Source organism: Pomacea canaliculata, linkage group LG3 (genome assembly GCF_003073045.1).
Source record: "Pomacea canaliculata isolate SZHN2017 linkage group LG3, ASM307304v1, whole genome shotgun sequence".
Classification (NCBI taxonomy): Eukaryota; Metazoa; Mollusca; class Gastropoda; order Architaenioglossa; family Ampullariidae; genus Pomacea; species Pomacea canaliculata.
In genome coordinates this window covers 39,830,819-39,846,671 of record NC_037592.1, presented here as the reverse complement: position 1 = coordinate 39,846,671, position 15,853 = coordinate 39,830,819, and the positions used below count along the sequence as shown (strand labels likewise).

The following is a 15,853-nucleotide window of genomic DNA, read 5'->3' as shown; positions in this document are numbered from 1 at the left end:
TTACACATTATATATGAATTTGATCATTTATAATTATAATCAATATTAAGTATGCAATGATACAATATTACCAAAATCTGCCCACGACTTTTCTTCTGACTTTGGCCGGTCGTCCCACGCCATTTCACAAACTGCCGGCCAAGTCCACAATCACTGGCCGGTCAGTTTACAACGACTTTGGCCGTTTCCCGATTTGGCCGGACACTTCCCAGTTTGACCATTTTCTGGCTTTCGCCGGAACATATATATATATTGAATGTATTATATATGTAACGATCAAGTGTTCTGTCCTGTAACTCTCTGGTCCATTAAGAAATATTCGCGTCGATAAAGTAAAATAATAAACACAAAATGTGTAAAGCGCATACTTACACTCCTAAGGAGCATGCTCTTAGCGCTTAAGATCAAGAATTAAACTGCTAACATACGATGAACCATGAACGTGTATCCCATGGACAGCTGGCAGACGATTTTTTTTCCACTGAACTGCTAGAACGAGGCTCGGGTGCTCAAAACTTCCGGTTAAGCCTACCATGGTTTAGCGAATGACTTCAATGGCTATGTCAGCAAAGTCTGCAAGAGTAACAACAATAAAGAAACGCAATAAAGGCGGTTGATGCTGCTGCTGGTAGAATATAACTGCAAGTATCAAATCGTTCGGTGTAAGCTTTTTTCCGCTTCCGCGAGCAGGAATATCGACAGATCAAGACAAGTGGCGAGCGGCTCTCATTCATGCTACAGGCCGCTCGATCAGACACAAGTTTCAATCCATTGAGAGAAAAGATTTGTTCAAGGCACTTGGAAGAAGAATGCATTAAAAAAGGTACTGATCTTATTTACCTCTTGCTTCTTCTTTGTCCTGTTCATGCTATAGTTTGCGACTATAAGGCGACAATTTTCACATAGCCAAAGATATGCAAATTAAAAAAACTAATTTAGTTATTAATAATCGCATCATTCATTAAATTACTTGAGAAGTGTATTGATTAAATATTCTTCTTATTGGTTTTAAAAACTCGCTGCATATGGATAGGCCAAGATCAACATCAGTTCACACACCCATTCGTCAACACGATGATAATAATGATGATTGATGATTGATGATTGATGGATGGATGGATGGATTGATGATGACGATGATGATGATCCGAAATACAGTAAATTAGTCAATGATCTGCGTGTAACATCAAATGTGTGTCCACGTGCACTTGCGAGAGTGTTTGTGTGTGCGCGCGCGCTCGCATCCATGTACCATGAACATACATTTTCTCAAGAGCAACTCTTCCTACAAAAGGCTCTACTCTGTCATCATAAAATACTCTGCAGAGCGATTCAGCCTGCTTATATAATTTACAAGCAACACTGCACACTTTAAATGTTTCTTGAAGACATGACTGTAAATTAGTTTTATTAGTCTTTATTAAGCTGCGATTAGTACAAAACATAGCATAATTAAAGCAGTGAGCGCTTTTCAACGACGCTTGATTAGTTCTGTCATCTTTATAGTCACTTTCATTTCTTTTGCTCAGAAAAAATAAGAAAAACAAAACTAGAGCATCATTGACAGACTATCTACAACCAGCCTCGAGATTCCGCTGCCGACACCAGACAGCCACAGGTGAGATGAAGCGTTGAGCACTTTATTGCTGATGGTGTCTGCACACACCCGAGTATGTCGCCCTGAAACAGTCACAAATACCCGACCGACATCCCACAGAGGATCTGATGTCAACACAATGACAGCCTCTCGTTACAACGTGCAGCCTTTTAACTACAACTAATCACTACCTACCTCGTACATAACGGACAGGTGGTCATTCTAGCTCCCTGCTACCTATCCAATCTCTCCCTTCAATCCTCCTACCTGCTCCGCAAAAGGAGGAAGAGGATCCACACAGTCGAGCTTCTGATTCCCTGTCAGCGTTGACGCCGCTGTAATTAAGTCGGAGTTAATGTTAAAGGGATACTCAAGGCTTGTGATAAAGCTCTGGCGACGGTCAAACATTTCAAAAATCGGAGCGCGAGAGCAATACAGGAGAAATAAATGATTCGTTTCTCACTTAATTACCACTTATTAGCACTATTTCCGTTGCCGATGTTTATAAAAATAGAAAAAATCCAGTGAAATCGACCCTTGTGTCCTTCCGCCGAGTAACCACGATAGCTTCCCGAGATGGTCAAACAGAGGAGTCTTATTGTGATTTTGCTTGGCCTGTCTTTCGCGATACCATCCGTTTGACCGCGTGTTCGTCTCGTGTACTACGAAGTCTCGCGGCACGAACGCTGTAGTTCTGCTCCTAGTTATCTCATGACAGCCACCTTGTAACAAAGTGTATTGTCGGTGTAAAACATTGCTTTCTTCACAGCTTTTCTCTTTTAAACGCAAGGTAATTTCGTAAAATGGTTACATCTAGCAATTTTTGTTCCTACAAATTAAAATTGTAATCATATATCTATTGACAGAGGGCAGGTATAAGATAATATACACTATACTTTGTTGATTTTGAATTGCCACGTAGTGTCCTAACCAATTCCCTGTGCACGAAACTGGATTTACCTGTCTTTGTCCTAACCGTCCTGTCGTCGTCCCCGTGCTCTTTCCGCTCAGTGACACGAGTAGTCTCCCTTCATCTGACCTCACATGGGACGAGAGCAACCCACATCGTCACAAAGTGGAGGCAGGCAGTCATGTCCGGATATAATAAGAACTGCCTGATTCCGGCAATGCATCATCTTATTCCATAAGCTCAGGGGAAATCAACCTTTTGATAGCACAGAGACTACTCTATTTCAAGTGACCACAGACATATTATTGTCCTTGACAGTGGTAAGGTTTCTGTCTTGACTCTGTTTGACCTGTCTGCTCCATTTGACTCTATCAACCACTACTCTTTCTAAGACTCCACACTCTATATGGAATTTCTGGACCTGCACTCTCGTGGTTGAACTCCTACCTCACCGACAGGATCCAGTCAGTGTTCGTTGATGGTCAAACATCTCACCCTGCTCCCACTTTCCTGAGTTTTACTCTGCTACTGCCCCTATATAACCGGTATTAGCGACCTCAAGGACTGGCTTGTTACAACAACAAAATTACACACAACGGAAAAAAAGCGGAAGCTCTCCCATTGTCTAGAAGAAAATATCGACCTTCACTCGTTGATCTGCCCAATCATATCATTTGTGTCATCCGTCAGAAGTGTGGGATTGACACTGCAGACATGACTCTTGATAGACAAGTTACAGATGTCTGTCAGTCTCACCATTATTATGAACAGGTTACAGTTGTCTCTCAGTCAACCTACTATGATAAACAAGTTACAGCTGTCTGTCTATTATAAGCTTCGGAAGAACAGCGCCATCGGTCACATTTTTCTTTGCGAGCCACCAGCACTGTTGTCTGTGTTTTTGTTCTTTCTCAGTTTTATTGCTGCAGCTCCCTGCTCGCAGACTGCCACTTATTCGGAGACTTTAAAAGGTAGAGAGCTCAGGTAGCTGCTGAGATCGAGGAAACGGAGCCATGTCCCTCCTCTCATTTGTCTTCTGCACTGGCTACCCACCCGCCCTTGGACTGAGTACAAATGTCTCCGCTCTTTGTCTGATGACCGTATCCTGACTATTCCTGTCACCAGAACAGCAACATATGGTCACAGGAGTTTTTGTTACCATACAGCAAAACAATGAAAATCTCTTCCTGTCGATATCCGTGTTGAATATACACACCTGCGTCCTTTACATCTGCACTGACTAGGCACTTCTTTCTACAGCATGACTGTTAACAAAAGTCCACACCATGCTCGTCTTTGTCACCCACCGATTGCTACCTTCTACTCATCTTCCGCACCTAAATTTAAACATGTTTTATTGAAAAACTAAACCCCGGCGTATTGTACTCTACCTATTGTCGACAAGCAAGGCGCTGGGAGGACCCGGCACGCTGGTGTGACATCCAGCGCCTACCTGCAGCCAGTTGCTGTCGCAGCCTGAACTCAGCTCACACGTCCCGTCGTTCTCATGGAAAGGCTCCACACCCTCTCCTCTTCTTCTGAAGTTTAGAACAAAGACGAAGAAAAAGTTTCCAGTGGAATCGTTGGGCAGCTATATTTCAGTATCGATAGTTAGCTTCCTGACATCTTTGTAATCACAGTTTATACCACATCGCTTTCTTGCCTTCTTCCAAAAATTTTAATAAAATTATACTAAGATTTAGACTAACTATCCTTTTCTTTCTTCGTTCACATTCCTTATCTAGTGTGTTGTCCATTTCATTTTCTAGTCGACTTTATTTCTTTCCGTCTCGTTCCTTCTTTCCTAAATATTTTTATTTCTTATACAGTTTTGTTCTTTGGAACAAAATAGTCCATGGAGTGAAGCGGAGCGAGTGAGCATGAGAAAGTGTTATTAGCCATGTGTATTCTGTGTATTCTGTGTATTTTGTGTATTCTGTGTATTTTGTGTATTCTGTGTATTTTGTGTATATTCTGTGTACTTTCTTTGCTGATTGTTCTAGGTGTCATTGCTTGTGTGAATGTGAATGTTGGGTATGCTGAGCACATTGACACTCCTTTGATCCTTGCAATACTTTCAATATAAACAACGCCAAGCCATCAAGGCTTTTTCAAAATTTAATTTCTGCTTAATATTTTGCACCAACCATGAAATGAAAAGATTGTTGATTAGGACGAGAATCCAATATTCAGGTATTCAGGATCAAAGAGATAAGGAGGAATTAAACCAATGCTTCACAGTAGCACTCGTCACAGAGGAAATAGTTTTACAGTGGACACAACATAGGAGTTTTGTTGAAGTAGATAACTGGTAAACCATGTAAACAGCAGTACAAAATGTTGTATTATACATACTAGTTTTTTCTACTTGTAGCTTTTGCATACAACTGAGTACATTTTTATCCGCTTGAAAAAGCTCTGTGACATCACACTACAGTCAAACAAGTGTATTACTCCTTAAATAGTAAGATTTCTATGCATTTTATTTCAATAAGTAATTTCAAGAGGAGATAATATTTTTTGTCATAGAAACCAAGTAGGAAAATCGCCTGTTGTATTTAATCAGATTACTCGAGCTGCTGTTTTGTTTTATGACACGAGACAGAAAGAAAAAATAAAACAAAAATCTTTAAAATAGCAACAGGTTTCATTAATGGTAAAACTATATTTTCAAAAGATTTTTCCAAGTTGTCAGCGGTTGCGGTCTCACATGATTCAGTTGACTTTCTTCAGAGATAAAAGACAGAGCATGGCAGGAACGCAGTCATCAGCATGACAGATGGACAGACAGCTGGAGAATGCTTTCCAGCTGTTATCAGCAACTAAAATAATAAAAATCATCAAAACCTCAGTTTACGTAGCAGACAATGTTAAATGCACAATCGCTTTATAAAATTGAGTCATAAGAGTCTTCTGGCAGCTGTTGAACTTGTGTTCCTCCAATTTTGTATGGTGCTTATAATAGATATATATGAACGAACATCTCATATATGTAAATATAAATGGATCTTTCTTATTTGTGCATTTATTTATTTCCAATATACGTAAATAAATAAGGTCACAAACATTTCCTTACACTTATTCTGTCTAAAAGAGATAACTAACTCCAGACAAAATATGTCACTCACTTTGACTTTAGGCTAATAAACAGGTTAGTAAAATATTATTTACATTTTATCATGCTTATGTATAGCCACATGCCTAACTACTTACCTATCTGCCCAGTAGGAGTCTCTACCAAAACAACCACATCTTTTTAAGAGTGCTGCGCTTAGAGTTTCGGATGAAACAGGAATTTTGTCCAGGCTTGCAATCAGTGCCTCCAGTGCGAGAGGTTTGCAGGTTCTAAAAAAATAACCATTTTATATTTTAAGGAGACGAAAACCCCCCAAAAAAACCAAACGTTGCGTTATTCTGTAAAGTCTGGAAAATTTTGATATCAAAATTTCAATCGGTATGATATAAAGAAATTGTAATAATTTATGACAGAGACACGTACAACAAGACTCATACACAAAGTTCGTACAAACGGGTATCAAACATACATTTGCACATACCGGTAATACAGTAACTTAATATTTGCTGGTATCTTTACCACAGAGATTGGACACAGCCTTATATTCATCTTCACATTCACAAGTAGTCATGCAGTAGGCACCCGACACACAGTTGTTTGCATTTTCCCCTGAACACTCCTGGCCTTGTGTCAGCACTGCAATCAGGTGTTGTTTGTTTACACAATAGTACTTAGCACACACAAACACATACACACACACACATTTTTATACAGTTTAGGGTTTTACTGAAACAAGGTTTGCGCCACTTATTAATAACAAACTTAATGGACACAGTGACTGTGGTTACAGTTGTACAGTAATAACAAGCTATCGTGTAAATACAATTTTCCACTTTGAAAATATTTTACAAATAAAAGAAAAGTTATTTTATAGATTACACTAGTCAGGCCGATGTAATACAGACACTGATTGATTACTTGTTTTCACATTATTAATAATTGGTTCATTGGTTCATGGAAGGATCGTAATATCTGGCGCTCTCTTTTATTTAATTAAACTTGTGTAGCTGTATCTCTTTGTTTTTTTAGTCAATATTGGATTTTAAAACATTTCTTGTCTTGTACAGTCAAAAGAAATACTTGCAGCACTTGGCATAGACTCTGTCACAGACAGCGCCAGTCACGCAGGTGTCAGCAGCAGAACATGGGGAGCCTACAGCAACATTGGTGGCCGCTAGGGTCGCTGTAACAACATGGCATATCAACAACACACAGCACCACAGCAACCACAAGCACCAAACACACCTTTGAGGGTGACGAGGCGCCAACTACAGAAAATCAGCAAATATTTATACATAAAGTTAAAATATTAAAATTAACAAACAAGAGTCATTACTGAGGTATCTTGTGCCAAGCTGTTATTATTATAGTTCAACCCATGTAAACCTCAGGCAAGAAGTGACCAAAGCGAGAGTAATGCATATTCGATGATGTTTATACATAACAAGTTCAGGTTTTATAGCACATGTAATTTAAATTGAAACTTGTGTGTGTAAGTGTGTTTCGTCAATACAAGTAAATGTATAAAATGTCAATACATGCGTTTAAACTGTAAACATACACAACAGTTTTTTGTTGCTAAACTTTACTACAACCTTACCGACCGTTAATGCCACTCCTGAAAACTCTAGCACCCCTCAGTCAGCTTCTCTTCGCGATTTCATTGAAATTATCAGGGTGCTTGTAGTTTTGCTAATCAGTGTCATAAATAATTATGTTGAAAACATTTTTGCATCTATTGTATCTACTTGAACTTACTGCGACTACTAAGATTGTTGCATGGGGCGCACAATAGGTTACAGGATGTACTTACGGTTAGCAGCCAGTAGAAGTAAGAAGAAAGTTTCAAGCAATGTCAGCTCCATTTGCGGCCCCAAAGGTCTTCCTGTGTGTACAATAGTCTAGATGACTTCTCGTACTGAGGTGAGGGATTGCAACCCTTTTATTTCTTTCTTCTGACGGTGTGTGTATGTGGGTGGGATGGGTGGATAGAATTATTAATCTTATTATCTGACAGCAGGATCGTTTCCATGTGTTTTGTATCTTCTTTAGACCCCTCTATATTTTGCTTACTTAAAGAAAGTGTCAGCAAATGCTTAGAACCTGATCTCATCACTCACTGATGATGGCCGTAGTAAACACTTCATAAAACCCTGCACGAGGACAACCTGACTGAGTTACTACTTAAAGCCACGGTAAGGAAAGATGTGGTGGTAACATGTTTACACAAACCTTTGATATCAAAGTCAGCTCACTGTCAGCTGTTTCTTGTTTATAGCCACACATGTCTCATACATATTCCTTCTGCTTCACAGGTGGGAAATCTTAGAGACAGCAAAGTAGTGACCCTGGAGTACTAATTATTTGAGGACTGAATTAGTAATGAATGAGTATAGCTTTCTTAAAGGATGGAAAGTTTATTCGCAAAATACGCTTAAAACAGACTTTCCCTTTTTCTTTTATTTCCTTGGGTTAGAGTTATTCATTTATTGCAATACCTTCTTTGATAGTCTTTGTTAAAATGAAAAAGATTTTAAATTTTCTCCTCCCTTGCTTTTGTTAGCTCAGACTTATTGAGCTGATCCTTTAGCAAAACCCCAAAATTTGTCTTTTTCTTTTTACTTGTACAGATGATCCAGGTTGCCCTGAACACAGAGAAATAAACAAAATTGAACAAGAACTAACTTTATGTGATGTGTGGTTTGCACAGTTCATTTCTTTTACTTAATGTGATCTTGCTTTATTGCTGAGCTAATAACAGTCTTTTTTATTAATTAAATAAGCCAAGTACCACCTATTTTTTCATATTAATCTTAATTTATTTTGACTAACCAATGCATGTGGTTTTGAAATATTTAGAAAATAAAATATGAGATGGCGTCCAAAGTTTTCTTGCTTTGTAATTCTAAGGAGAATGAGCAAGCAAAGAACAAGGTCCAATATTATTAGTTTGATTTGTAATGCTCAAGGTTTGTCCAAAAGATTTAAGTAAAGTTTACTTGTCGGAGAAAAGTGCAAAATCAAAACCAAACTGAAAGATATCTTCATATAAAGATGAGCATGTGTACGCATGCATGATTTTGTATTTATTCATGCTTTTGGTTATTATTTATTTTTATATTTACGCGACAGACGTGCAGCTGATTTAGTGTTTCATGCTTACATTAACACGAACTGGTTAGACTACAAAGATTGAACTTCGCAAGAATCAAGTAAAAAAAAATAAATAATGATCAGCAAATGTGTTCACCAAACACTTTCTTTAACAGTTAACCCTTTCCTATCTACTGTTTTCATCCCTTCAGCTGTGCATTCAGCATTCACGTTTAGTCCGTGAGCCGCAAAAGGGTTAAATATTCTAAAAAAAAAAAAACTCGGGAGGCACTGCCCGTCCGTGACATCGTCCCTCTCAAGCTTTAAGTGACAGCTTCTTTGGTTTCGGTTGTCCGAGTTCCCCGACTTCCTTTCCTCCCTACCCTAACCCCACGCCAGCTGACTACACAACAAACCTAGTGATAATAGAATGGACAACAAATGAGTACATCATGGCCTTCACTTGCCGAATTTATTGTGTAAAGGGAAGCTGGTTGAATTCGCTCACACTGAAAGGTTACATATCAACAAGCATATAATTATTCTTTTTGCCAGTCTTTTCTCAAATCGACAATGATTCTGGTTAGATATCGATATCTCTCTCCTCTTCTCTCTCACATTCCAAACCACATCTTGCGGACAGTGTTGCCCTAGGAGTTTTGGATGAAACAGGAATTTTGTCCAGGTTTGCAATCAGTGTCTCCAGGGCGACAGCTCGCAGGTTCTAAAAAAAAAAATAACTATTTTATATTAGAAACAGACGAACAACAAAACTGCTTTTAACTCAAATTTCTAAGGAAAATGAGTGATGTCGTGTCCTATGGCTATTTATATAAACTGTGGAAGAGGATCTTGACCGTGCTTGGCTTACTATATATAACTACCTATGGCTGTTGTCACGTGTCAGCCTGTGTTTCTGTCAGCACTGGGGACTCCCCGGGAACAGAAAGGCTGTCAGCAGACGACTATGACGTCATATTCCAGTGGGAAAGGTCGAGGCCTTTTTCCGCTGACTGTAGCAACGCCTGACGTCATGCCCATGCTACGTCACGCGTCGTCTGCTCATAAACGTATATACACGTTCATGGAGGAACAGAAGAACAAGAAACCAGCATATGAACTGCGGAAGAATAAGCAACAGCACTGATGACGAATAAAAAAGAAATGCAGAAAACTCAAAGGGAAACCAAGTAACAAGGACTGAGGGTATCGTCATTTTGCAAGAGGAAGACTAGGAGGGAAGTAGCAGTAAACGGGGAGGAGGGAAGGAAAGTATATTATTTATTGCCATAGCAACGAGGCAGACACATGGCACACAAAGCCGATAGTTGCGTGTGATGAGGTTTGAAAGAAAAAAAGAGATCATGAATATGGAAGTAGACAGATTCATTGAAAGCTTTCTGTAAACATCCTTGTTTACCTTCTACTGAGCTATTACGTGTGCTACATACGTCATCATGACGCAAACATTTCTTGCGTCATAAAACATGACGTCTGCCGCACGACGCATGCGCGACGCAGTCATGTCATGGCGTCAGGCAGCCAGGGGCTGCACACAAAGACAACGCAAGACCCAGTGAGTGATGGCTCCATAACAGATTATCTATCAGAATGCGACTGTGGGGCAGAGGAGAAAGTTTCCCCACCTGACGATGAGGTCGACACACCGGAAGCCACGACCTCTCGGGCAGGAGAGGAGGGGTCCGTGCTGAGCATCTCCTCCAATGGCGTCGATAGCAAGACGAACGAGCGAGATGAGGAAGACATTCCGTCTACCGTCGCCACCCGGCCAGAAGATGAGGGAGCAGGGTGGTTCAGGATACATAGCCTGCCCACCAAACTCGTGGCCTCGCTCAACAAGCATGAGCTTGTAGACAGTTGGCCAAAACTCAAAAGAGAGATCGCTTTGAAGATTTGGGGTGAGTTTGGAAAAAAATATTATCGTGAAGCTGGTCATCGGATGACAGAGGTAGTGGTTAATGTTGACGAACATAGATTCTACTGCCTACTCAGGCGACATGCACGAGTGACCAGACAAACGACGTATTCTAGAAAGTCTTTGCAATCAACACAAATATTCACACAAACACACTAACAATTTCACAAACCTGAAATAAGCAGTCCTACCTTTTCGTAACGTGACAACGAGCTGTACAAGTGTCTGATGAATGAATGGCAGGTTCTGAGAACTTCGAACCGGTGCCCACCGTGCTGGAGGGCGCTGTGGACCGGTACGAGCTGGGCGCCGTCCTGCTGAAGATGCGACGCACGGCGTTCGAGAAATGGAAGCTGGTCAAACCGCGCTGTCAGGCCATGGCGTCCATGTATGACCTCATCTGGGATCATGATATGACCGTGGATGCTGCTGTGGTTAGTACACATCTCTTTCTCACTACTAACTTAAATTTATTTAATTTTATTTTAATATCTAAAACAAACTAATTAAAAAAAAACTTTAAGGCCTACTAGGGTGTAAATATTTTCTTTAAGGAGTGAGCTCCGCTCAATGCAAGATGATAAATACTTTTATAAGGTATACGTGGTTAAAAACATCAGCATGCATAGAAAAAGGGTCAACAAAACAGACGGCAGATTAGACAATCATCCGAGGCTGGGTTAACGTCTTGCGATGTTTCATTTAATGCAACGAAAATTGTCGGTTTTCTAGTATGGTCAGACAAATGGAAGAAACTTCTGAATGAGGTCGAGAGTTTTATAGAACTATTATCTACCCTGAAAAAAATTCCATGTTGCACGCAATCTGTCACACAAAACACCGGATTCTGTGCATTGCACCCAGTCACGAACTGTCACATGTGATCATCAACCAAACAATTTTGCTCGCTGATATGTCCCCGGCATGAGCAGATGATCTCGCCTACTGCCTTCATTTCAGGAAATGGCGGCCCCTGTACGGGTGGAGGGTGATAGGGCGCCTTGGCCCAACCACAGGTTTCACGGTTTGGCATTCAAGGGAGGCTACGCTCATCAGGTCGCCGTGACCGTGTCAGGGTGCCACCGCGTGGGGTTGCGGGCCTTACCGCGTCCTGACAGCATAGTGCTAAACTTGTACCGATTCTGTGAGTTATCGCTGCCTGGCAACTGTGGTGAACTGCTCCAGTTTAATGAATAGCAATTCTCAGATAACCGTTCTAAAATTTTACAGTCATTTCTAGCAAGTTACTATACCGATAAAACATCTATACAGATGTGGTGGATAGCCATTCTCCGTGTAATTTCCGGAGCTGTTCGATCAGGGTTAAAAAGATCACAAAAATTTATCTATTAGCGCATTTTAGACAGATAAGAAAAAAAGAAAGTTCTAAAAAGTGTGTCGTCGCAAAACAATGTATCAAATGAGATGGTAGTTCCTGGGAGAAGAAACTGTACTTAACTGATTATGGGATGTGGCTTTATGCACACAAGCTTACACAGAGGTACGGACGACCGCACGCGCGCACACGCACACACCTACTCGTGCTTAAGAAGGAATAGTGAGGTGACAGCTGTGGTGTCTGTTGGACTGTCCAGCCGGCCGTTACCGCACAGACAAAATCTACGTCATAACGGAAGTCATCTATGCAGAAGAGCTCCACGTCACAGTGAGAATTAGCATCAACCACGATGACGTCAAAATCCTTCGACGTGTTCCCATTGGCTTCCGTCTACACACATATGACGTCAGGTTGGCAATACTAGTCACATGACAGTGGTGACAAAAAAAATGATGATGATGATGAAGATGATGATTGATTAGTGATGATGATTATGATTGATTGATTGATTGATTGATTGTCTGGTTGTAGAGATCTGTCAGTATTAACGAGGCGACGGCTGTACGACAAACCATTGCGGGTGAGATGGATTGGACTTCAGGATGTGACCCACCCCACCATCATGCCTCGGAGAAGTCGTAAGTTCAGCTAGTGTCAATGATAAGGGGAAGGGATGAGGGAGGTGACGGGATGCACTTGCGTCGACATTTATATGGTGTGCCTGCGTGCGTGTGTGATGTGTGCGCATGTGAAGGTGCATCGGCAAGTGTGCGTGCGTCAGTGCACGACTGTATGTGGGCTGAGTGTCAGGAATAACTAAACTGTCAGGAATAACTAAACACGAAAAGAACCCAAAGAAAACAACAAACCAAATTAAAACTATGCGAAACAAAGAATTAAAGTGTGATAGAGAGATGGACGTATGAAAGAACGCGGATGCTCATCCCTATGTCGACGCTACGGCTGAGTGATCTCTACCTGCGTGTCCCGCATGTGAGCTTTGTTCGAACCCCAATATTTATGTTCACGAAAGGCTTGCTATGACACCTGACCCTTGACCTCGCGGCAGGTGGCATGGGTGACGTCAGCAAGCGGCCCATGAGCATAGACGTGTCGAGGAGGAACCAGGGACTGGAACTGTTTCCAAACAGAAACGGACGGCAGCGGCTGGTGGACAATGGCGGGGATCATGCCGGTCAGCAGGCGGCTGCTTGAAGCCCACAGCGTCTTGTCCGATGAACCACTCAACGAGTTAAAGACTGCACTGCCTCACCTCACTTCTAATTAACATTCTCCTCGACGCCATTATTGTCAAGACGAGATGAGTTGCTTGTAGTAAACCGCACTTCATTACCATTTAACAAATATTTGTAGTAATAAAATGCTGTAAACAATCATTTGGGACTATTTTTCCTCTTTTTTCAGCAGTTTTTTTTTTCTTTCACTAAACTATGAGTTTCAGTTTGTAAAGTGTTTGGCGAGACCGAGCAACACGTTGTACCCGTCGTGATACTAATTAGCTTATTGACTTTAGACAGTAATTGTTTGGTCCACTCAGTAATGACAACACACAGCAAGTTCATCGTAGGGTTCCACCACCAAAGTCTCCTCCATTTCAAAATACGTCGGACTAAACCGTTATTTTTATGTCAACTGTGCACTTGATCCACTGTTGTGAAAGTGAAAATATATGAACTTTGACAGCTGAGTAGAAATCACTGACTAGAATTTTAGTCAGGATGAGCCCCTGGGATAGATTGCATCAATACCTTGATTTCCATTTCGTGTCAAATAAAAGTGACCATAAAGTTGGCATCAAGAAGTGACACTTTTATGTACGGCAAACATGTGTTTGTGAACCCCATCAATGTGACATTTACAGTCTGTATAATATGGAGCTCATGGCGGATCTCAGAGTACATGGCGGACACACACACAAACACACAAACACACACACAAACACACGCGCGCGCGCACACACACAGAGCACAAGTGGATGTGTGAGGTCCTCAGATATAAAAATAGTTGTCACGATGAGGGACTAGATGTTTAGAAAGGTAAAGACATTCGTGCGCGGACAAGCCTGTAAACAAAACAATAATAAGGACACAACGTTTTATTCGTTCTTCACCTAGTTGCCTGGCAACGCAGCTGCGAGACATGTCCACATCACGTTGATGGCTGGACCCTCATATTCGCACGAAGCTGGTTCTTGGTAAACACGTTTGCAATTATTCTGGCCATCATCAAGCAAAATAAAACAATCTTTTCTCAGCAAGGACAAATACCTCGCAGATACAAAACATTTCTTCAAAACCTTCCCCGCTCTTTCTATTTATATGCCGACACGTGCGGTAACAGCTTTGTATAGACATACTTTATATCAAGTGTACAAAATTATTTTCATACAATGATATTGCTATTGACAACTCATCACGACTTTGAAAAAAGCTATAAAATCTTGTAATTACATTTTCTTTCTTTCTCTCTCTCTCTTTCTACCACTCTCTCTTTCATTGTCAGTCTCGCAGCATGCAGAAGCAAGAGAAATTTTTACATTTTCTACAAATTTCTGTGCATGAATATTGGATCACAGACTGAGTTATGTATAATTACACACCTGGCACCGACAAATGCATCGACAATGCTCGTAGTCCTCTGACATCTATCACAGACGATGGTGAAACGTGGAAAGTGGACAAAACTGGACACGAACACCTCACATGGCAAAGCTTTCATGTTAGTTCTAGTAGTTCTACCTGTTGTCACAAGATATGTACAAGACCAAGGTCCAGGAGAAAATCGTTTGGTCATCCTGTAACCATTCATCAAAACTTTGAGAGGAATGTTCACCAGTCTGTTGGTTATTCTAAGTATATTCACAACCTTCTATAGGAACATCTCAAAAGCTCTCTGACTAGCATGGATTTTAAAATTTTATGCCAGTACAATAATTTATAATTATTACAAAATTATGAGGCTCTCATCAACAATTGAGTTTACAGACATGGAAGCAAGTTTCTAAGCAATGGTCATTGAAACAAGAGGAACAATACAAGCAGCAAGCTTCCTAAAAGCACACGCAGAAACACACACACACATGCACATAGTTTTTACAGAGACACACGCATACCTTCCCCACACGCTCTCTCTCTCACACACACACACACATCCGACAAGTAAAACAAACGGACAAGCAGAGCCACCTACCCACACACCCACACCCACACAGGAAATACGAAGATGTAAACGTACACTCACGCAAACACATGTGTACAGATGTAGAATATTTCCAACTACAAAGACAGACACCGAGGTACCGATTGTCAATAAATGCCGAGAGTTTTCATACGGATTCTAAAATACAAATATTTATTCACCTTTATACAGACATATATACACCTTCCTCAAAGCGAAGCAGAACAAGTGGGCATTGCTAAGATCTGACAGCATCGACTACAACTAGACACCGATGTCTGGGTGCTGCCTTACATACTACATCTATCCAAGACAGCAACACAAGTCTGGCACTGGTATGGTACGAAACTATTCATTACAAGCTATTTCATTAACGCCTTCATTTGCCCGTCGCCAAGCAATATCCGCCTGCTCTCCAACATCCTGCTGACAGGTTCCAACGAGACTCTCGGCTGACGGCCGATGAGCATGTCGGCTAATATAAAATGAGCATGTCAGATGACATCAAAAGAGCTTGTACGCTGACAACCGACGAGCATGTCGGCTGACGGCCAACGGGCATGACGGCCGAGGAGGATGTCCGTTGACAGACGAGCATGTCGGCTGACATCCGACGAGCATGTCGGCGGACGGTTGACGAGCATGTCATCTGACGGCCATTGAGCATGTCGGCCAACGGCCGACGAGCATGTCAGCTGACGGCT

General features: G+C 41.2%; 1 protein-coding gene and 1 long non-coding RNA gene across 2 annotated transcripts; one reads left to right on the top strand and one right to left on the bottom strand.

Moving 5' to 3' along the window:
* Positions 1–4,617: 4,617 nt before the first annotated feature.
* On the bottom strand, positions 4,618–6,219 carry LOC112560030. The gene is made up of 3 exons (XR_003098460.1): positions 6,103–6,219; positions 5,721–5,852; positions 4,618–5,329 (listed from the first exon to the last, which is right to left on the bottom strand). It is a non-coding gene; the product is annotated as an uncharacterized LOC112560030 (long non-coding RNA).
* Positions 6,220–10,168: 3,949 nt separating this feature from the next.
* On the top strand, positions 10,169–13,348 carry LOC112559889. Its single transcript, XM_025231365.1, has 6 exons — positions 10,169–10,595; positions 10,856–11,046; positions 11,573–11,756; positions 12,208–12,361; positions 12,483–12,589; positions 13,021–13,348. The coding sequence occupies exons 1-6, from the start codon at positions 10,205–10,207 to the stop codon at positions 13,164–13,166; spliced, it is 1,173 nt and encodes a 390-aa protein (XP_025087150.1). The 5' UTR covers positions 10,169–10,204; the 3' UTR covers positions 13,167–13,348.
* The last annotated feature ends 2,505 nt before the right edge of the window (positions 13,349–15,853 follow it).

Bases quoted from the DNA above. Each gene is read 5' to 3' on its own strand.
- LOC112559889 (XM_025231365.1), top strand. From the start codon at position 10,205: ATGGCGTCAGGCAGCCAGGGGCTGCACACAAAGACAACGCAAGACCCA. The intron at 10,596-10,855 runs GTGAGTTTGGAA...AATGAATGGCAG, and splicing joins GATCGCTTTGAAGATTTGGG to GTTCTGAGAACTTCGAACCG. The intron at 12,362-12,482 runs GTTGGCAATACT...GTCTGGTTGTAG, and splicing joins CTACACACATATGACGTCAG to AGATCTGTCAGTATTAACGA.